General features: G+C 38.6%; 1 protein-coding gene across 1 annotated transcript; it reads right to left on the bottom strand.

The window, feature by feature from the left end:
* Nucleotides 1-4,707: 4,707 nt before the first annotated feature.
* On the bottom strand, nucleotides 4,708-18,318 carry LOC112621651 (putative protein SEM1). Its single transcript, XM_025381073.1, is given in 6 exon segments — nucleotides 4,708-4,871; nucleotides 5,969-6,077; nucleotides 6,079-6,130; nucleotides 6,956-6,982; nucleotides 8,339-8,553; nucleotides 18,307-18,318. Coding segments are annotated over 6 exon segments (579 nt in total).
* Nucleotides 18,319-20,948: the final 2,630 nt, after the last annotated feature.

The raw sequence follows: 20,948 nt of genomic DNA, 5'->3' as shown, positions 1-20,948 counted from the left end.
ATCATTATAATGAAAGCATTATAAAGTCTTAGTATTCCAAGAGAATGCAAAGACATGGACTTAACTTAAATATTAATGTTAATATTTATAGAAAATCATTAAAGAATGGGAATCAAATTTATAATTTTTATACTAATAGAAAGAATAAAATGGACCACATTTTTAAATTGAGGCAGGAAAGAACACGATCAAAAAAAAACAAATAAACCAAAATGAGAAGATTGAAGAAACGATAACATGGACTAAATATATCACAACTCACAATAAGAGTAAATAGGTTAGACCTTCTAGTTAAAAGATAATGACTATCATGCCAAATTAAAAAATAAAATCCAGTTCGGTTATGTTTTCCCTAAAGGGACACCTAAAATATGGAGACATTCCACCAGAAGTGTTTAAAATTAAAAGATTAACAACAACAACAAAAATACTAGGAAAATACTGCTTAAGAGAAAGCTGGTGAAGAGAAAGTAATTAATATCAGGCACAATAAACTATAAGGCAAAAAATATTAGTGGAGGTAGCCTCTACATAATGATGAATGATGTAATTCACTGGAAGCTTTAACCATTCTAGGTGTATATCAACTTAGAAACAGAGATTTATTCCATCAAAAGGAAATTCTGATTACACTACAAGAAGTTGCTAAATTCACCACCATTGTGAGAAATTTAATACATATTTCTATTATAATAATTAAAAGATCAAAAGACAAAAATTGCCAAGTATATAGAACCAAACAATACCACCAACACATTTGATAAGATGAATCTATATAAGAACATTGCTCAACAACTGGCAAATATGTATTTTTTCCAAGCACACAGAAAATTTATGAAAAGTGACCATGTGCTAGGACACAATAGTCTGGTATCATACATTCTATACTCTTACAATTAAGTTAGAGAAATGCATACTTGTAAGTTTAAAAACTCCTCAAATAATTTCTGCATCATAGAATTAATATAATGGAAGATACTTAGAACCTAATGATAAACAAGACTAAATATCAAAACTTGAAGAAAAGCTGTACTTAGAGGAAAATGTATTACCTGAGTGCTCATATTGATGAAAGGTAGAGATTAACGAACTAATCAAACTTGAGAAATTAAAAACAGGAAGAGCAGAATAAGTCTTAAGAACCTAAGTCAAAGGAAATAAAAGATCAGGTTGAAAATTAATGAAATAGAAAACATCGATCAACAATTAAGATTGGTTCTCTTAAGAAACTTTGAAAAGGAACAAAATTCTGGCTGCGTGTATTAAGAACAGAAGACAGATCATATTAGGAATGGAAAAGAGGACATAACTGGAGACAGCGAGTGTTAAAGGGGCTTAGAGGAGACTAAACAGCATTTTAACTCAGAGCATAGGTTTGGGGGTCACAGAGATTTGGTTTTGAATCCTAGATGTGCTGTGTTCCAGCAATGTGATCTTGGGCCAGTCTCGTGACCTCAGTGCCTCATTAGAACAATGGCAAAGATTGTGAATATAAAATGAAACAGAAAGTAAAGCACTTGGCACATTAAAAACAGGAAAAATTAGCTATACATTTTATTGTGATTTTTTATTCTTGGCATTAGAGATCAGTATTCCTGGGCAGCTTTACTGGTTTTTTGATGTATAAATAGGGCACCAAGTGCAAGAAACAGCTGGACAGAGACCGGAGGACATTTCATGGGGGACAAATGTGAGCAGACGCCTGGAAAGGGACACAGAAGGCCTGAGCAAGTCTCGTAAGTGGAAAAGCCACAGGGTAGAGAGTGTGTTTTTTAACATCAAAAGCTTTGAACACACACAGAGAACACCCACATTTCTCCCTCTATGTACTCCCCAAACACATTCACTAGTACAAGCCTCTGCACTGGGGACTGCTGCTACAGAAGGATTAGATTAAAGCAGTAACACAAGGAAGAAACTCAGGCCAGACCACATTTCCATATTAAAATTTGGAATACAAATTTTGGTGTTTTCAATGGTCTAGGGCATAGAGAAGTTGTTTATACCCTCCGTCCCCCGTCAAACTGAATTTTACTTTATTCCACCTATAGAAGAACCTGGCCTTATTCAAACACCTAAAAAAACCTAAGGGCTCAAGAATATTGTGATTCTTCACATTCCTGTGTTTTAACCCTCAGGCACTAAATAAGTGTTTGATAAATGAGGGCAGCAATGAATAACCTGAACATTGATAGTACCAGATCTTGGACATTTTGGGAATATGTGCATATGGCAAGTCAGGGTACAGTATGCCAGGTTTTCTCAAATGTGTGAACCTTCGGTGAGGTCTGAGCAGCATTCAGTTCTTCAGTATCCAGTAATTGTGTCTTTGTGAATTAACACCAGCTTCCCAGATTGATTTCTGACTGGGCGCTTTACGTGAGAATCCATCTAGGTTGCACTGCCGCCTTTAGAAACAATCTGGAATTCTGAGGAGCCTAGAACATTTATAATTTCTCTCAAGTGAGATGCTTCCCAGCAGCGCAGTCCCAGAAGAAGATACACATCCATGGGCCCACCTCTGGCTTCAGCAGGGCTTTGTCCAGCTAAGCTTTGAGAGAGACGGTTGAAAAAAAAAGCAGAGATCACCTTAAGGTCCCCCTGCTTAGTAACCTTCCCAACAGGGGCCGCACAACCTTCTTCACTGGCTGCTTGTTTCTCTGAGTATTGTGCCTGGGGATTCCTCCGAAAAAACGTATCCCAAACCTGGGCTTCCTAGGCCTCTGTCATTAGGAAGTCCAGGAGCCCTCAGACAGCAGAAGCCTGGTGTTTTGAGGGATGGCTCAGAGCTTTGCCCCTGCTGGTCCTGGTAGCCTTTATAGCTGGAGATTGCAGTCCAATGCAAAGGGAGCCATTTGAAAGTGTTTGCACCGTATCATTTCCAAAGAATCTCTGCTCTTGAGACAATCGATGCTCTCAGCTGTCTGTCAAGTTCAAGGACTTTGTGTCTTAAGCATATCTGAGTGCTGGGGCTGGGGAAACTAAAGGAAACTCACCACAAGAGACATTATTTGTGGGGCTCAATTTTCCCCATGATTGTATCTTTCTGCTATTCTTTTGTACCATGTCAGTCTGGGGACATCATTGGCCCTCTTCCTGTGGAACTGGCTCTTAAAGTACTTTATAATTCTGGCCTGGAGCTGCTGGGAGGTCTCTCTTTTGGTGAAACCACTGTTTCATGGTGAATCAGTCACTTCCTGCAGGTTGCTTTCTTTCTGTCCTGCCACAAGGTCCGGGACGCTGCCATTTGGGGATGATCTGGGCTTTAATCTCTATTTCGTCTGGAATGGGAGACTGGATGGACACTCCAGTCTGAACAAATAGACCCAAAGGGATTGTTGAAGCTGACACTTGGAGGGGATTTTAGTTCTTTATTATAAACTATTATAAAAAATATATTTTATCCTCCTACCTTGACAAATATACCTTATAGTGACAAAAAGTAAAGGATATATGTAAAACTACAGTTTTTATATATCTGAGGGCTGGCAAAATGTCTGCTAAAGTTATTATTGCACACATCTGGCTTTTCTATCTATGGGTTGTGATGGTTGAATGAGTAATAAAATGCATACATAACTTATAAATTTGTATTTGTTCCACCAATTAAGTTTTCTTGCCATTATTTCAGAAAAACTACTTCATTGTTATAATCAATATGTTTACATAATTTGTTTTCAACTCATTGTAATTCTCTGAAGGCTTTAAAAATTGCAATTATATTCAAAGTATACTTAAACATATTTTAATGAGAATATATAAATTCAATAGAAAAATAAAATCTAAAAGTTTTTTTTACATGTTTACAAAAGTCTTTTAAAATATTCAAAATGATCTATTAACTTTAAAAGGTAAAATTCAAGTTATAATTAATATATGCCAAAATTTCATTTCATATATTAACATTTTAATTTTACACTATTCACATTGTAAACACTCTATGTCCACCTAGTTACCAATATAAAGAATTGGTACCATTATACACATATGATGCATGCATGCAAATTTAAGGGTAATACGAAATGTTAATATTACAAAGTGTTCCTAAATCACCATCTGCAACTTTTCTGAATATTATGCTAATTGAGTAGCATGGGAACCAGGAATGTGAACAAGAAGAGAAGCATGAAAAAGGATTCTTGGCATTATTGAGAAATGACACTTTGTTGTAAAAGAATCTATTGCATTTATGTTATCTTCAGGGAGGAATTTGGTAAGTTTTGTTCTTCTCATAACTCAGTACTATTTTTCTCTTACATCCTCCAAGAATTCTGAAGCAACATCGTCATAATCCCTGATTTTTATCAACTTTCAAATTAGGTCAGCTTTTCTTTTAAGGATACAGGGAAGAAATACAGAGGTACATTTCCCTAGGACCTGAACAGTGTGGTCATGAGAGTGATGTTAAGTGTTATAGACTATGCTGGACCAGCTCTGAGTGCCACATCCTGAGTGATAAAGGCATCTGTGTGTTCTTTAATACATTTATTTGTGGGTGATTGTGGTATGTGGAGCCCTCTAAAACATCTCTTGCCCAGGTGTATGAAAAGTACTTTATATATCACCCATCCAAATGTATACATCACACTCTGAGAGAAACTACTGCTAACATTTTGGAATATTTCCTTCCAGTTATTTTTTGTCCCTTGATTTCACATAGGAGAATATAACTTACATACAGCCTTGTATCTTACTTTCTTGATAAAGTTACTGATGGAAAGAGATCTTCACTGACTGACCATTTGGTGCAGGAATTCCTGTCAGATGATCAACCAACCTTACAGAACTACATTCTTTAAACATGGGGGCAAATGTTGCCCGGTCATGGAGGCTTACACCATGAGCGTTGGAGGAAGGATTACATTGTTTTCCTAATGGAGATGGCAGAAATTAAACATAAGAAGCATTCAAAACAAATAAAGATCCAGAAATATAGCTGAGGCACAGTGTTAGATGCAGTAGAGGATATTCAAATAAATACAAGACAGTTTCTGTCTCTGTAGAGGCTTGCTTACGAACAACTGGGCTGGCTTTGTTCTCAGCAACAAGATGACTGATAGCTAAACTCTAACAAGAAGGATGAACAGGCCATTGCAATGGATTAACCTGTTTACAGCTCAAATTTACAGTGGAAAGCTGGGATTTTTTGAGATCATATGGTCCTAGAAACTGCTTTGGAAAAATGGCATGGCTTTGTCAATTTCCTTTGTGTTAGTAAGACCAACTACTGTTTACTGAGGATATTATGGACTGAATAAATACTCCATAGGCATTATTTCATTTGAATTTTCATTTAAATTTAAAATTTAAATACTCGTTATTTAATTATTTCATTTGATCAATAACTCCACGAGAAAGGTCTTATTTATTCCCACTTTTAAAAGGGAAAACTGAAATATGGAGAGGTTTAGTAGCCGGCTTTATGCCACATGGGTAAGAAGTGGTAGAGATAGAATTATTTCCAGAGGCTGCTGCTATCTAATATTAAGATATAACAGGTAAAACTCTGTTCCTCATCACAGTAGAAGTGGAAAGATTCTTCTGTTGTCAGGTTAGTCAATGATAATCATATTAGTTAGCATAGGTAAGGATGTGCTGCAGTAGTAACAAACCATCAAAACTCAGATGCTAAACCCAACAAAAGCTTTTTCTCATTCACCCTACATGTCCATATTGTATCAGCTACGGACTCTGCTGGGCTCTATTTTCACTCTGGAACCAGCATAATGGAGAAGTCACTGTCTGAAACATCGTCAGTTGTGATGGTGGAAGGAAAGACCACTAGAATATGTATTAACAATTAAATGCTTCTAATCATAACTCATCTGTCTGCACTTGTCATGTGACCCACCCAGCCACACAGAAAGCTAGGAAGTATAGTTCTACCATGTGCCTTGAAGACAGAGAGCCAGGGATAACTGGTATCAGCATGATTACTTCAATAGATGTGGACACCATATGACCAGACTTCCATCTCTGCTATTGATATGCTGCCAGCAAGTTCTTTCTGCTGGGGCCAGATTATAGAGATCACCCAAATGGCAGCCAGGCAGGCAAGAACAATCTTCACAGTGCTGGCACCAAGGATGGTGCGGGGCTCAGTGGAGCAGTGGGAAGAGTCAGGGACCCATGAAGAAGAATGATAAACGCTGTGGGCCAGGAATCATTTGATTACACTTCATGCATATTAACTTACGCAATCTTCACAACAACCCTGTGGGGTAGATCCAATCATCCCCATTTTAGAGATGAGAAAACTGAGGTACAAATGTTAAGTAAGTTCCCCAAGAAAAGATAGCTAGTAAGTGGCAATGTGGGATGCAATCGCTGGCACAATAGGTCCAGAGGTTATGCCCTACAGAGTGTACTCATGTAGCCACTGAGTACATTCTCCTTCCTGCCTGTGGTCGCTGCTCAGAAAGGAATCTGAAAATCATATGCCTGTTTTCAACTTCATCTACCACAATGACTTTAACTCTCTATAGAGTGAAGTTCTTTTTCAGAGACACATCAAACTGTGGCATCTCTCTAACTGTGAAGATGAATGAGCGGCTCTTCATGTGTACCAGAGAAGACAGCCAGAAACCATAAGGTAAAATGCTAAGTGTGGCTACATGTGCCTCACTCTAAGTCAGTAAATACCTGAAGAGAATCACAGGCATGGCTTTATGGATTTGAATGATCTGTGTGTGTATAAACCTTGTTGATTCCGACTCCACTGGAAAGTATAAACACATCAGTGCCATAACCATTATGAACAGAAAAGGCACAGCCACAAGTAGATGCAGAAGCCAGCATAGAATTGACAAGGAGTTATTCCACTCACTTACCAAAAAGTGCCTCCCAAATCCTAACTCTTCCAAATCACTCCATTTCATTGGTATCCTTAAAAATCCTCTCACCATATAGAAAAGTTACTCATTTATATCCATTTATATCTTTGTTCCATTACCTTGCCCAATTCTTTTTTCTTGAGGTGGAGCTGTAAATATTAGATTTCATGATTCAAGTCTCTGGAATCCAACTTTCTAAATTGTCTTACCCTGGTGGAAATGGGAACACCATAACCCACAGTCAGCTGTTATTCCTGTTGAGACTGACAAAAAGCATTTGTTAAGTGCCTCATAGTATATAGCACTGACCTGGGTGCTGCCAAAGTGTCAGGCCTGTGCACTATGCCATGTTCAGCTCAAACAAACTTTGAGGTCCTCCAAATACACAGCTAAGTAAATGTTTTGCCAGCTTTGAACATTTGCCACCAAATTACTTGCAAGACAAGGTCATTGCTTATTAAGTCTAGGCAAAATTTTTTTAAAGTCAGAATGACCAGTGTTAACCCATTACCAACTGTATTGGTTTCCTATTGCCACTGTAACAAATCTTCATAAACTTAGTGGCTTAAAACAAGGCAAATTGATTCTTTTACAGTTCTGGAGGTCAGAAGCCTAAAACATGGGTGTTAGCAGGACTGCATCCCTTCTCAAGGCTTCAGGGGGTTCCTTGACTTTTTCGACTTCTAGAATCCCCTCCCTCAATCCCTCCAGCCTCTTCTTTGATCTTCTCAACTCCTTCTACTCACTCTGAGCCTCCTGCCTCCATTTATAAAGGCCCTGGTGATTGCTCTGGGCCCACCTACATAAATCAAGCTAATCTTCCCATCTCTACCTTCTTTTTTTTTTTTTTTTCTTGAGGTGGAGTCTCACTCTGTCGCCTAGGCTGGAGTGCGGTGGTGTGATCTTGGCTCACAGCAACCTTTGCCTCCTGGGTTCAAGTGATTATCCTACCTCAGTCTCCTGAGTAGCTGGGACTACAGGCGCATGCCACCATGCCCTGTATTTTTTGTATTCTTAGTAGAGATGGGGTTTCACTATGTTGGCCAAGTTGGTCTTGAACTCCTGAACTTGTAATCCATCCGCCTCGGCCTCCCAAAGTGCTGGGATTACAGGCATGAGCCACCAAGCCTGGCCTCCCATCTCTACATTCTTAATCACATCTGCAAAATCTCTTTTACTCTGTAAGCTAACATGTTCACAGTATACAGGGATTATAATGTGGACTTTCTGTGGGGGGTGAGGGGGACATTGTTTAACTTACCACAGCCACCAAGGTTTTTCTGATATGTGATAAGCTGTATAACACTTTATTCTAAAAATAATTATGTATGGACCAGGGAAGAATTGGAAGAAAGGAAAATATCCTGTGTAAAGATCATGGTTGAGAATGTCACAATGTGGTTGATCTTTAGTTTTAGTATCTGGTGTCAAAGACTTACAGAGTTAATTTTTTTTCTACCTTTTTTTTTTTTTTTTTTTTCCTGCTGTGGCTGTCATCTGCTTACCTGCACACCCAGGCTCGCTCTGTTGTCACTCCAGAGCTGGGCATCTCCAAGTTTATCTGTTGCTTTGCGAAGGCCGGATGCTTACTCTCATGGATCCAGGGTCCTCTGGCCTGCTGAGCTGGGTTTCTCATGCTGGGTCTCCTCCCCCTTTTTATGCCATGCTTTCTTCCCACTTTTCCTCCTTGTACAGCAAACACTGCACAAACGTTGGGGTCCTATAAAAGAAGTTGAAGGTATTATCCTAGACCTTTCAGGTTGGCAGGAGGTGAGGAGGTGGGCACCTGTTCCACCTGGCCCTGTGTCTTCTCATTACTGGATTTTAAGCAGCCTCCTTGAGTGAGGTGGGGAAACCAAAAGCAGCGTAAGAGCAGGGGCTTCTTTCTGCTCAGTAGATCACCCCTCTCCCCGACCCTCAGGCCTCTTTTTAATCATTCCACCCCCTGGTTACCAGCTACCCAATCTGGGTGTCACTTATTCTTGCCTCCAGCACAAGAGGACTTGGTAACCTTGGTACATAATAGTAGCCTTTGAAAGAAAAAGCTACACATGAGGCAACTTGCAAATCCAAACTTTTCTGGGATGGGTGTGTAGTTGCAGGAGGAGTTCTTCCTTAAACAAAGGCAAATTTTCCAGTTACACCAGTTAAACTGGTTCTCACACCAAATATCCCAATGAAGAGTTCTTCTTCTGTGCCCCTGGGAAAGGGAGGCCCCTGAAAAGCATGGTGCGCGTGCCTATGCCTGCCTCATGTTCTTAGGACCACATTCCCACCATTCAACAGGCAGAATTTAGCTAGGATGCCAGCAGGGCTTTTTGACGTGAGCATGCAACTATTTGAGGAAACGCTGGAGCTGAGAGAGTCCAAGCCTGGTAAAAACAACATGCATCTGCACAACCTATTCTAGATTATAGGGCTGGGACTAGAGAGAGACCAGTGAGTTACTAACCCAAGGTGCAGATTTTAAGGGAGTACCACACAGTAATCAATTAATCAAGAAAATAATATTTCGATGAAAGCACTTTTTAAAAATCAAAACTAGTGCAAAATATCTACAGTAAACACAACATCCAATTTTAAAATAAATATTAGTAACAATGCCATGCTATACTATGAATTTGAGGTCAAAGGAAAAAAATTAGTAACACTAACCCAAAACATCACAAGTGTTGATGTTTTGATCATTATGGACTTTTATGCACTAATTTTTATTTTAAAATATTGCATTAAAATATCATTTATCTTGATTATGGGTTTTCTTGGGACCCCCTTTAATTTTGTGCCCCAAGGTGAGTGTCCAACTCGCCTCACTCTAGTGCCAGCCCTGTAATATAAAGGGCAGTTTGGAGGCTTTAACTCATTAGAGCCTTAAAACTATTCTCTAAGGTGGACATGGCAAGTATTTTTACCTGCATGTGACAGTAAAGGAACTAAATCCCAAAACCAGAGGCACGACTTGCCCAGGACTACATGGCACATGGTGAAGATGAGATTAAAAATCAGGCCTGCCAACTCTGAATGTGGGGATCTTTCCATGACACCAGAGAGTCTCAATCTCCAGTGTACCAAAAAATAATCAGGAGAGTTGTTAACATTCAGAGTCCTGAGTGCCAAGCACTGAGACTCTGATTCAGAAGGTCTAGGGTGGAATGCAATAGTCTGCATTTCATTTAACAAACATACTAGCTGATTTTGACATCAATGAGCTACCAGCCAGTTGGGGCAACTCTGTAAGGACTCCAGGCAGATGTCCCCAAGCTATGTCTGCAAGAGCTTGCTGTTCTTATCATTCACATTTCCTCTTGTAAGAAGATATCTGTACTTCATGTGGGTTAAAATATTACTTTATCTAGTAAGGGTAACCTCAGCTAATTAACAAATAGCAATCATCAACCCATTATCCCTATTGTTAACCAAGGGAGAGCATGGTCTTCTTAATCCACAAGACCAATGTACTATGAGACATGAGAGAAGAAGAAAAATCTGAAAAATGAGGGACCACTCCAATTAGATGGGAGTCCTGAGCAATCGTCTGCTTGTGGGCACTGGGTGCATGGGATGAGCACCCCAAAAAGAAACGGAAAGGGACTTCAAAGACAAACTTGGTCTACTTAATAATTTCTCTTGTACTGGTTAGAAATGAGAAGTTAATTCTTTCTGTCAGAGTAGTTTCTAAATCTAGATCGAGTAAGAGAAAGAGTTATAAGAAAAATTAGTACTTTTTACCTAGATGCTTGTGGAAATGGTACCTTAAGTTGACAATGCAATACTATGGCCATAAAGGCATAAGAGAAAGCTGAGCTGAATATGTGACTACAATGCAAGCAACTTGAGAAAGAATCTTGTCAATGCTGCCAGGGAAGCCTTTCTGCTTGAGGTCAGGAGCATGAAAATCAAGCAAACAAATAAAAATATTTAAATTGGATTCTTAAACCATTCATCTCTGAAAAAATAACATCTAATATTTTCTTTTGTATCAACTGCCAGCCATGTGGATTTTACCAAGGCTTTTCATCAAGGGGGACAATTTCCAGTTACCCCATCCTTAGTGGTTACTGTAGCCTCACATAGCTTGATTCTGGCAAAGAGCATAATTCCATGCCAAAATGAAATGTATTGGCCTGTTTTGTTCTTTGGGCTGTGGGTAAAAGTGGCAAAGGGAGCCAGTTTTCTAATAATTGAATGAAAAGAAGTTGGCCTCAATGAAGTTTTTCATCTGAGGTGTTCAGATTGCCCTCCTTCTCTGCCTCCTGGGATGTGCGTACAGATACAATCTTAATGTAGAGTCTGGGTGGCTATAGACCTGAATAGCAAGAAAATTGTCAGGGCCACCCTCACATTTAAAAATAGTATGTCTTCAAAAATCGCACTTGGAAAATGATTGACTGTACACATACCTCTAAGCAACACCAAGCATGATGTTGAGGTTTTCAGGTGTACTGTCACTATGCCGCCAGGAGAACACATGAACACTCCTCCCTTACTTTCTAAAATATGCCTGCCTATTGGTTTTGCTCCATTCTTGTTCACTGATTATTTTCCATTGCTCCCTGGATCCCCTATCAACCAGAACAATGGTTCTCAAACATTAGTGGCATCAGAATGACTTGGAGTGCTTGTTAAGCTACAGATTGCTGGGCCCTACCCCTAGAATTTTTAATTTGGGAAGCCTGTGTGGGGCCAGAGAATTTTCATTTGTAATAAGTTCCCAGTTGATGCTGATGCTAATGAAGACTTTGAAAGCTACCAATCTAGAATGATGGTTCTAAAACATTAGAATCACCTAGGGAGCTTTCATGAAAATACTGATGCCTAAGTTTACCCCAGGCCAATTAAATCAGACTGTTTGAAGATGGAGCCTGTATTAGTTTGCTAGGGCTGCTGTAACAAATTACCTCAAACTGAGTGACTTAAAACAACAGCAATCTGTTCTCTCACAGTTGTCGAGGCTGGAAGAACCAATTCAAAGTGTTGGCAGGCCACCATCCCTCAAAGGCTCCTGGGAGGGGGCTGCTTGTAGCTCCAGCGGTGGCCAGCAATGCTTGGCCTTCCTTGGTTTGTAATTGTATCACTCCAGTCTCTGCCTCCACCTTCACATGCACATGGCCCATGTGTATCTATGTCTGTGCGCCCTCTCCTCTTTTCATATGGATGACAATGACTGGATTGAAGTCTTACTCTAATCCAGTATGACCTTTTCTTAACTTACGCCTTAATTGTATCTGCAAAGACCCTAATTCTGAGTAAAGTCACATTCTGAGGTTCTTGGTGGACATGAATTGTGCAGGGGTATTGTGAGGAGACACTGTTCAATCCTGTACAGAACCCTGACTTGACTGTAAGATCCCTGAGGGCCAGATCCATGTGTGTCCAACTGCCTTGAAGAGTCTGGAACAGAATGGGATGAAAAGAAATTTCTTGAATGGATGAGCCATATACTCTCTACTTCCAATTCACAGTCATCACAACATTACAGACGAAAAACACTCCTCATTTGTCTTAAAAGCTTGTTAAACTAACTGCAGATTCCAAGGACTTTAAAGTGTTTATCTCTATGACTATTCAACTCTAAATTAAAGACCTTTTCCTCAAACAACAAAAGATATTGAAGGTACTTCTTTGTAGAAAGACCTGTATTCTGTTCCTCAGGGCATTTTATAGGGAACATACCTATAAATAGCCCAGATTACACACTTCTGAGAGCTTTTAATGATAAGAAACAATGTTTTTGAACTTACCATTATGAACTGGAAATAATATTTTCACATGAAACAAAAATGCTAAATTACTTAACCGCCTCCCTAGAGTTTTAAGTTTTGTACAGTGTAAATGATTGTTTTCCAGGAATTAAGACCACAGGGGCGTCTGTTTAAAATGCCTGCGATGTAAAGCAGGAGGCAGGATGCCTGTCGTCTGAACTTCAGTTGGAGAGATGATTATTCATGGGGTCGGCGTGGGGGTGGACTCACATGCAAACCACAAGCCCAAGCCACATGTGGTCACATTGGAAGGTGTGGTGTGGATTGTCAGTCAGTTGGAAATCAGAGCGAGTGAGGTTTATTTTGGATGAGGTGGCATCTCAGGATCACAACCAAAATTGTCCAGATGGCTTTATTTTGGATCCATTATGCCAATATTGGATATGGGGGAGGTTTTGGGGGGTTCTTTGAAGATCACTCTGTGACCCCCTGCAGTGGCAGTGGATACAGTGGAACATAAAACTGAACTCAGGATTAGGAGCCCTGGATTCTGGTCTCAGCTCTAGCACACAGGATCTCTGAGATTACTTGCAGTTTTTAAGTATACTGATGTGGGGTATACAAATGTAATGAATGTCTAAATTCATGTATCTCGCTTTGTGTTGCTGCATCTGCTTTACAGAGGTATCTCTTTTTTTCTTTTAAAGCAGAGAGGTTTGGTTACTTATTTAGATTTTTGGAAGTATTTTCTCATCAGTGGATTCTGGCTTTGACATCCTTTTTGATTAAAAAAATTTCTTCTTATATTAATCAGGAACATGACAATGTTTTACAAGTCATGAAAATATCTAAGTGTTTTTGTAACATTTATGATATTTTAAACATTCTTTCTAACCACATGCTAATAGTTATGATAATTTCCAGTTTTCTTTCTTAACCAGAGGCAGTGGTAGCTTTTTAACGTGACATTGTCTTACTTCTACCTTGAACCTCCTTCTCTACCAAGGAACTGAGAGGACTGAAATCATCAGGGCATTTCTGAGCAAACTGTCAACTTTCTGAGAACTTGAAAGTTTTCTCACGTCTTATTAGTTTATTTAGTCATAAAGATTCTTTAAGATAAAAACCAAACACAGTCAAGTGTATGTGACAGATGTTTCTGGGATTTGGGCTAGAGGCACAGGCAGGAAGGGAAGCTGCCAGACAAAGGCAGTCCCATATTTACTGCTACGTTTTCCTGTTTTTCAGTCTTTGCGTAAGGAAAGAGGTGCCCTTCCTGCATGAGCCAGGCACGTCTTTGCTCTCTGACAGCGGCTGCACCTCTTCTTTGAAGTTATTCTCTGGCATGAAAGATCCACAGTAATATATCTGAAGTCTAATTCTGTCCAGGGAAAAAGTTCAAACTGAAGAATAATTTTTTTAACTGTAAAGAAAATGGATATTTATGGAGCACCTACCAAGTACAAAAGGAGTGCTACATGTTATTTCTTTTAGTTCTCATCATCGTACCCTTTTATAGACAAGAAAAAGAGGCACACAGCTAGTAAGTGGCAGTTCCTAAGTTTGAATTCAGGTGTACAGATTCCACTTGTTTCTTGGAAGCCCTTATTTGGGTTGCCCTCAGTGTTTACATGGCCTTTTTTTTTTATGACACTCATTTTTCTATTTGGAAATATACATAACATAAACTTAACCATTTTAGCTGTTGTTGAGTATAGATTTCAGTGGCATTAAGTACTTTCACATTGTTCTGCAACAGTCACCACCATTGTCTCCAGAATGTTTTCATCTGTCCAAACTGAACTCTGTACCCATTAAACCGTAACTCTCCATTCCTCTCTCCCTGCAACCCCTGATAAACTCTATCTACTTCCTGTCTCTAGGCATTTGACTACTACAGGTACCACATGTAAGTGGAATCATGCAATATTTGTCCTTTTGTATCTGGCTTATTTTACTTAGTATAATGCCCTCAAGCTTCATCCATGTTTTAGCATGTATCAGGGCTTCATTCCTTTCTTTCACTTTGAGACAGAGTCTCACTCTGTTGCCCAGGCTGGAGTGCAGTAGTGTGTTCACAGCTCACTGGAGCCTTGGCCTCCCAGGTCCAGGTGATCATCCTGTCTCAGTCTTCTGAGTGACTGGGACTACAGGTGTGTGCCACCATGCCCGACTAATTTTTTTTTTTTTTTTTTTGTAGAGACAAGGTTTCACCATGTTAGCCAGGCTGGTCTCGAACTCCTGGGCTCAAGCGATCCACCAGCCTTGGCCTCCCAAAGTACTAGGATTACAGGTGTGAACTACTATGCCTCGTCCATTCCATTTTAAGGGTGAATAATATTCGTGTGTGTGGGGGTGTGTGTGTGTGGGTGTGTGTGTATGTGCACCCCATTTTGTTTATTCCTTCATCCTTTAATGGAAATTTTGGTTGTTTTCATCTTTTGGCTATTGTGAATCATGCTGCTCTGTGAACATGGATGTACAAATATCTGTTCAAATCCCTACTTTCAATTATTTGTGCTGTATATTCAAAAGTAAGAATGCTAGAGCATTAGAACGTTTTGTTTGTTTTGAGATGGAGTCTCACTCTGCCTCCCAGGCTGGAGTGTGGAGTGTAGTAACGCAATCTCGGCTCACTCTAACCTCTGTATCCTGGGTTCAGGTGGCTGTCGTGCCTTAGCCTCCCGAGTAACTGGGATTGGAGCCACATACCCAGCTAATTTTTGTATTTTTAGTAGAGACAGAGTTTCTCCATGTTGACCCGGCCCTGCTGGTCTCAAACTCCTGACTTCAAGTGATCTGCCCACCTTGGCCTGGGATTACAGGCATGAGCCACCATGCCTGGCCTAGAATGTTATACACACACACACACACACACACACACACACACACACACACACACATATATATACACACACACACACACACATATATATATGAATGTTAATTGAAGCTACCATACTCTCAAATACATTTTACAATTTTTTGAAAATGCATTTCCTATCCAAGTTACCAACTTTTTCATTTCTCTGGGTGATACCAGCGTTCTTCCAGCTTTCCAAGCTTGAGATCATGTCACCTTGGATGATTTACCAGTGCCCTTCTCCTATAGTCTGTCATATACTATTGTTTATTTCTTTAAAGTATCCTCAAGATTGGGCTATTTTCATTAACTCTGCCATAACCTCAGCCCAAGTCTGATCACTGTGGATCACTCCAAAGGCTGCTTGATACAGCTCCATGCTTCCAGACCGTTTCCTACCAAACCTCCAATATCATTGTCAGAGTGATTTTCCTAAACACCTGCTTCATCATGTCACTCCCCACTCAAGAATCTACAGTGACATTAAGTTCAAGGTAGTAAATGAATTGATTCCCTCTCATCTGTGCAACATTATTTTACATGTCTTCCTTGCCTTCTTCTCTACTGGAAGGGCTCTCTTCAGTGTTAGTCTCATAAGCCAAGCTATTTCCCTAATCTATGCCATTGCTTTCTACTCACCTAATCTCTCAAAACCATTTCCTATTGCTCTTCAAAACATATAGGTTCTCCATTTATTTCCTACATGTATTAGTTTTGCTTCCCCCTCACCACATGCTAAGCTTCTTGAGTATTGGATCTTTGTCCTGTTCTTTTTGTGAGAATCCTAAGAGTCTGGACAGATATGTGCTTGCTGGCTCATGAAATAAGACAGAGTAACAGGAAGACACAAATTGCAAAAGGTAGAGACAGAGTTTATCAGAGCCCTTAGGAAGAAACTGCTTTATACCCAGGAAGAAATCTCTTGTAGTGGTTGTCAAATACCAGAATAGAAAGAGTTCAGCTTAAATAGTTCCTTATGCATCTTTTGCATTGTGGCGTACAAACTCGGGCCAGTGAATTTTCAAGGCAAAATGCTACCCAGGTGAGTCTGTTTCTCATTTTAAATAATTCTCAAAATATGTGAAATACTTAATAAGTGTTCCTGCTCTTCTCCTAAGCATTTTGATTACATGCAAACCCTAGAAACACAGCATTCTAAGAAATTTGAAATGTTCTTACTACTATAAATTTTGGGAGCTTTTCTCAAGTAGCTTTTTCGTCCAGTTAATAAAAAGATTTTTTTCCTTGAGAAGGGCTTAGGAGGAACAGTTTTACACCTTATAATAATTTCATAAATGGATAATTTGACACTAAGTTGGGAATACAAATCATTTTTCTGTAAGCAGACATGACATCCAGAAAGTTAACCCCAGAATCTGGCATGCCCTCCTCTTACATTAGCACATGGGTGTTAAAATCACAACATTGACCAATTCAAGTTTAAGACCAGAATATGTCACAGAAGGTCAGATAAGTGAGAGCTACAAAAACTCAGAGAGATAATGAGAGAGAAGGGGGTGGAGAGAGAGCAAAAGGAAAAGAGAGAGGGTGGGAGAATAGCACTGGAAGAATATTCTAATGATATTTCAAGCCATAGAAATATTGTGAAATTTTATGAATATGTCACAGAAGGTCAGATAAATGAGAGCTACAAAAACTCAGAGAGATAATGAGAGAGAAGGGGATGGAGAGAGAGTAAGAGGGAAAGAGAGAGGGCGGGAGAATAGCATTGGAAGAATATTCTAATGATATTTCAGGCCATAGAAATGTTGTGAAATATAACATTAATTAAAGGCAACCAGAATTTTTTGGTTATGAATAATGAATAAATAAAATCACGCAGCCAAATTAGCTCATTTCCATCTCCTATTTATAGACATTGTCTTTAGATAGACTTTTTCACAAATAAATACCAAATGTGGAGCTAACATGACTGAAAGCATCTCTACTTTCTGTTCTCTTTCACTGCTCTTAGGTGAGTCAAATAAGCTCTCAGGGACTTTACTTCAAACTGATATTTTTCTAATTCCTGTTAATGCAATCTGTAAGGCAGACATTAACAATGTATTTTGAGGACTCCTGATAGTAGAGTGCTGTTCTAGCCACTACTGCAGTTCTGAAAGTTAAAATTTAAAAATATCCACCATTATACCAACATTTAATTAACAATACTCTATCACTGTCAGCACCAGAGGACCTTGAATAAACTATTGTTGTGGCTTGGTTGATAGACAGCTTGTCAGGAAATGATCAGTATTGGCCATGATTTAGGGCTAATTTCATGGATGTTTTCCAGTTCCCGTGATCTTCCTTTCCCCTCTTCCAAACAAAAGTGCTTCTGAAAATTTCTGTTTAACATCTTTCACTTTGAATAAAGAAAACACAAAACATACCCCTTGCAGCTGGTATTGGTGAAATTACTTCTCTGGAGAGACCAGCAGATGAGGGTCTTGTTTGAGAGGCACCAGGCAGAGGTTTCATTCTGTATCAGAGACCACACTCAGACCTGCAACCTGAGATCTGTCTCTCCCCCTCCCTTCACCTACCTACACACACATACACCATCTAAATGAACACAGATGGCTGGCACCCAGAGTAGGCATCTAGGAAAACAGCTGCAGGCCTCTCTGTTTGCTGTCATTTCATTGTACAAACAGACAGCCTTCGAGATGCTGGTGTTGTTTCTTAATCTGAGATCATTCTTGTTTGGAAGTTTACCCACTTCCTGTTGAGAAATACAGCAAAAGCATCAGAATACCCAGAGCTCGATTTGACTAAAACCAAACATTCATTTTGACTCGTTAGATAGTTAAAATCATAGTCATAGTACACTCAAGGTATACTAACTCATGTAGAGGATTATATTTAATGAAAGCCATATATTGAAACAATCCATGTCAGTTCCTACCTGGCAATACATGTTCTTCCTTCAGAACTGCATAGCATCATCTGATGTATTTGTTTCTCTGTGTGAAATAAATTAATTATTCAAATGTAATATAAAAGAGTGTAAAGCCAAACTTCACAAATGCTGAAAAAACAATCTACATTTTTATACCTCCCCCCAATCAAATGGAACATATGTTTTCTCCTATTTATTTCTGTATAAAATATGTAAATAATTACCTGGATTTGGAGGACATAATTATGAAGAGGTTGATATCTAAAAGGTTATTACCGATTTATAGAACTCCCTAGTTTAATAGAAGACAGATTTAGGAATAAGAAAAAAATATTGCTTTCTCCAGGAACAATAAATGTTTCAAAGGGGAAACGTAAGTTTTAAGAGTAATTTTTATTAGACATATATACTACAGTTTGCGAATCTAGGAGGTGTTTCTCATTTGAATGATTTCTATGTAATAAAAATTTTGTAGAGATATCTCACACTTTGTAGTATATTTTATGTGTCTCAAAATGCAGTGATTAAATTTCATTTCAAGGGCATTTTTTAAAGTCTGAATTCCTCAATTTCCCCTCATGGATTTATAATTCTCAGCCTGAAGATTAAATAACATATTAACAAGTATAAAATCTTTATTTAAGCAAGAAATTGAGCTTAATTCTCCCTGTCATGTGTGCATATTCTTCCTGGGTCTCCTATACACACACACTCTGTCATACACACACTTTCTACGAATTCATCTAAGGTTAAACAATGTAATAATGCTTAATATTAGTATGATTCTGTGTAATAAAAATTAAACCTTGCACTGGGAGGATCTTAATACTTCAGCTTCATAGGTTGTTCAATTACAGTTGCAATGTATTTATGTAAGAGTAATCTAATTTTCAATATTCAGAGGATGGCATGGCTCAGAAAAAACAAAAGAAAATCAAATTTTTTTCTTTTAGGAAACTTTTAATTTACCAAGTCATTCACAAAAGCCTTAATCACACCTTAAGCAGGATTTTAAATTATAGAAAGCTTCCTAACTTGTGGCTTTTCATAAAGATTGGCCCAGTGTCAATAATTCAAAGATCAAATGTTTTCAGGAGTGAAAAACAAAAAGAAAAAGAAAATGGTACATGCTTAAATTGATACATGTATTTAATAACATCCTATAACCACATACACAAACCTGTACCGTCTGTAATGTCTCACATTTGTTACTCCTTTTAATCTGACTTACAGTTGAGGACCGCTTTATAAGTAAGACTGACTTTCAGACATAATAATAGCCAAAGACTTCAACTTCTGGCTAAGATGGAGTAACGTGGACTGGATTTATCCTCCCACCCTGAGCAATTAGAAAACCGGACAAAAAATGTGAAATAGCAATTTTTAGATATTGAACAGTAGGGAGCACAGGACTCTCATCCCTGAGAGAAGAGAAGCAAACAAGGTGAGTCCTATGATTGCACCAGTTTAATGACCAAAGTATTTCCAGACTGGGAAATGACAAAGATGAGGGAACTAACAGATGACGGAACTAACAGATGACGGAACTAACAGATGAGGATTTCAAACACTTATATTCTCTATGTGCTCAAAATTTTAGAGAAAACACAAGCCTTAAGAAGAGAGAAATGGAAAATATAAAAAGGATGCAAATAGAACTTTTGGAGATGAAAAATACAACATCTGTAATGAAGAGTAATAATAGCTAAAATTTAATGAATATTGACAAGGTGACAGACCCTGCACTGAGTGTTTTACATGCAGCACCTCATTTAACTACAGTCTTTCCCCTATAAAGCAGGTCTTACAGATGAGGGTGCCAAGGATTAGAAAAGATAAATAATTGTACATTGTAGAGCTGAAACTTGAAACCACACGGCCCGCCTGCTAGGCTCATGCTTTTAAGCAACATTCCTATTGTTTATAGCAATGCTTGCCATAAAATATAATTTAAAGAATGAACCTTATCTATAGATGGTTATTGAAATTCATAGAGAACCTCACTAAAAATGACACGTTGCTTTGTGTGGGTGTGCACGTGCACACGTCTGTGTGCAAGTGTGCACACACACGCTTGTGTGCATGATGTTGGTATAGATTTGCTAGAGATCAGATAGGTTTTTCTGAGAGACTTATAAGGTTTGAGATGGAGAATGATTGAACTTATTTATATTCTGCTGTTTTCTCAGGAAGATACGATAGAGATGAATTGAGGGAAACTTGCAACTTAATGGTAGAACAAAACAATATGAGATTGTTCAGAGCTTTTTTCTTGCTGTTAACGTATTCTGCAACTGATACTTCAAGTGTGCCAATAATAATAAGAAGAATATAATACTAGCTAAAGTTTATCAGATGATTGTTGAGTGTCCTGCTCTGCTAACATACATGTGTTACCACATTTAATTCTTTGAAATAGCTTCTATTCTTATTTATAGCGTAGAGGAGCAGTGAGATGTTACCTGAATTGTCCAGGTAACCCTGTAACCTTGACAAGGTTACACAAACAAAGGTCATACAAAGTATTTCTTATAGAGAATCATTCTTGAAAATGAGTTTAATAATAGTTTCTGTCCCATTATAACTTTTCTGTGCAAGACATTTATTTTAATAGTTTTTCTATAAAATCATTTTATATAAAGATTATT

Source organism: Theropithecus gelada, chromosome 3, assembly GCF_003255815.1.
Source record: "Theropithecus gelada isolate Dixy chromosome 3, Tgel_1.0, whole genome shotgun sequence".
Classification (NCBI taxonomy): domain Eukaryota; kingdom Metazoa; phylum Chordata; class Mammalia; order Primates; family Cercopithecidae; genus Theropithecus; species Theropithecus gelada.
Note: the sequence above shows the minus strand (reverse complement) of the source record. Positions and strands in the feature narration are given on the sequence as shown.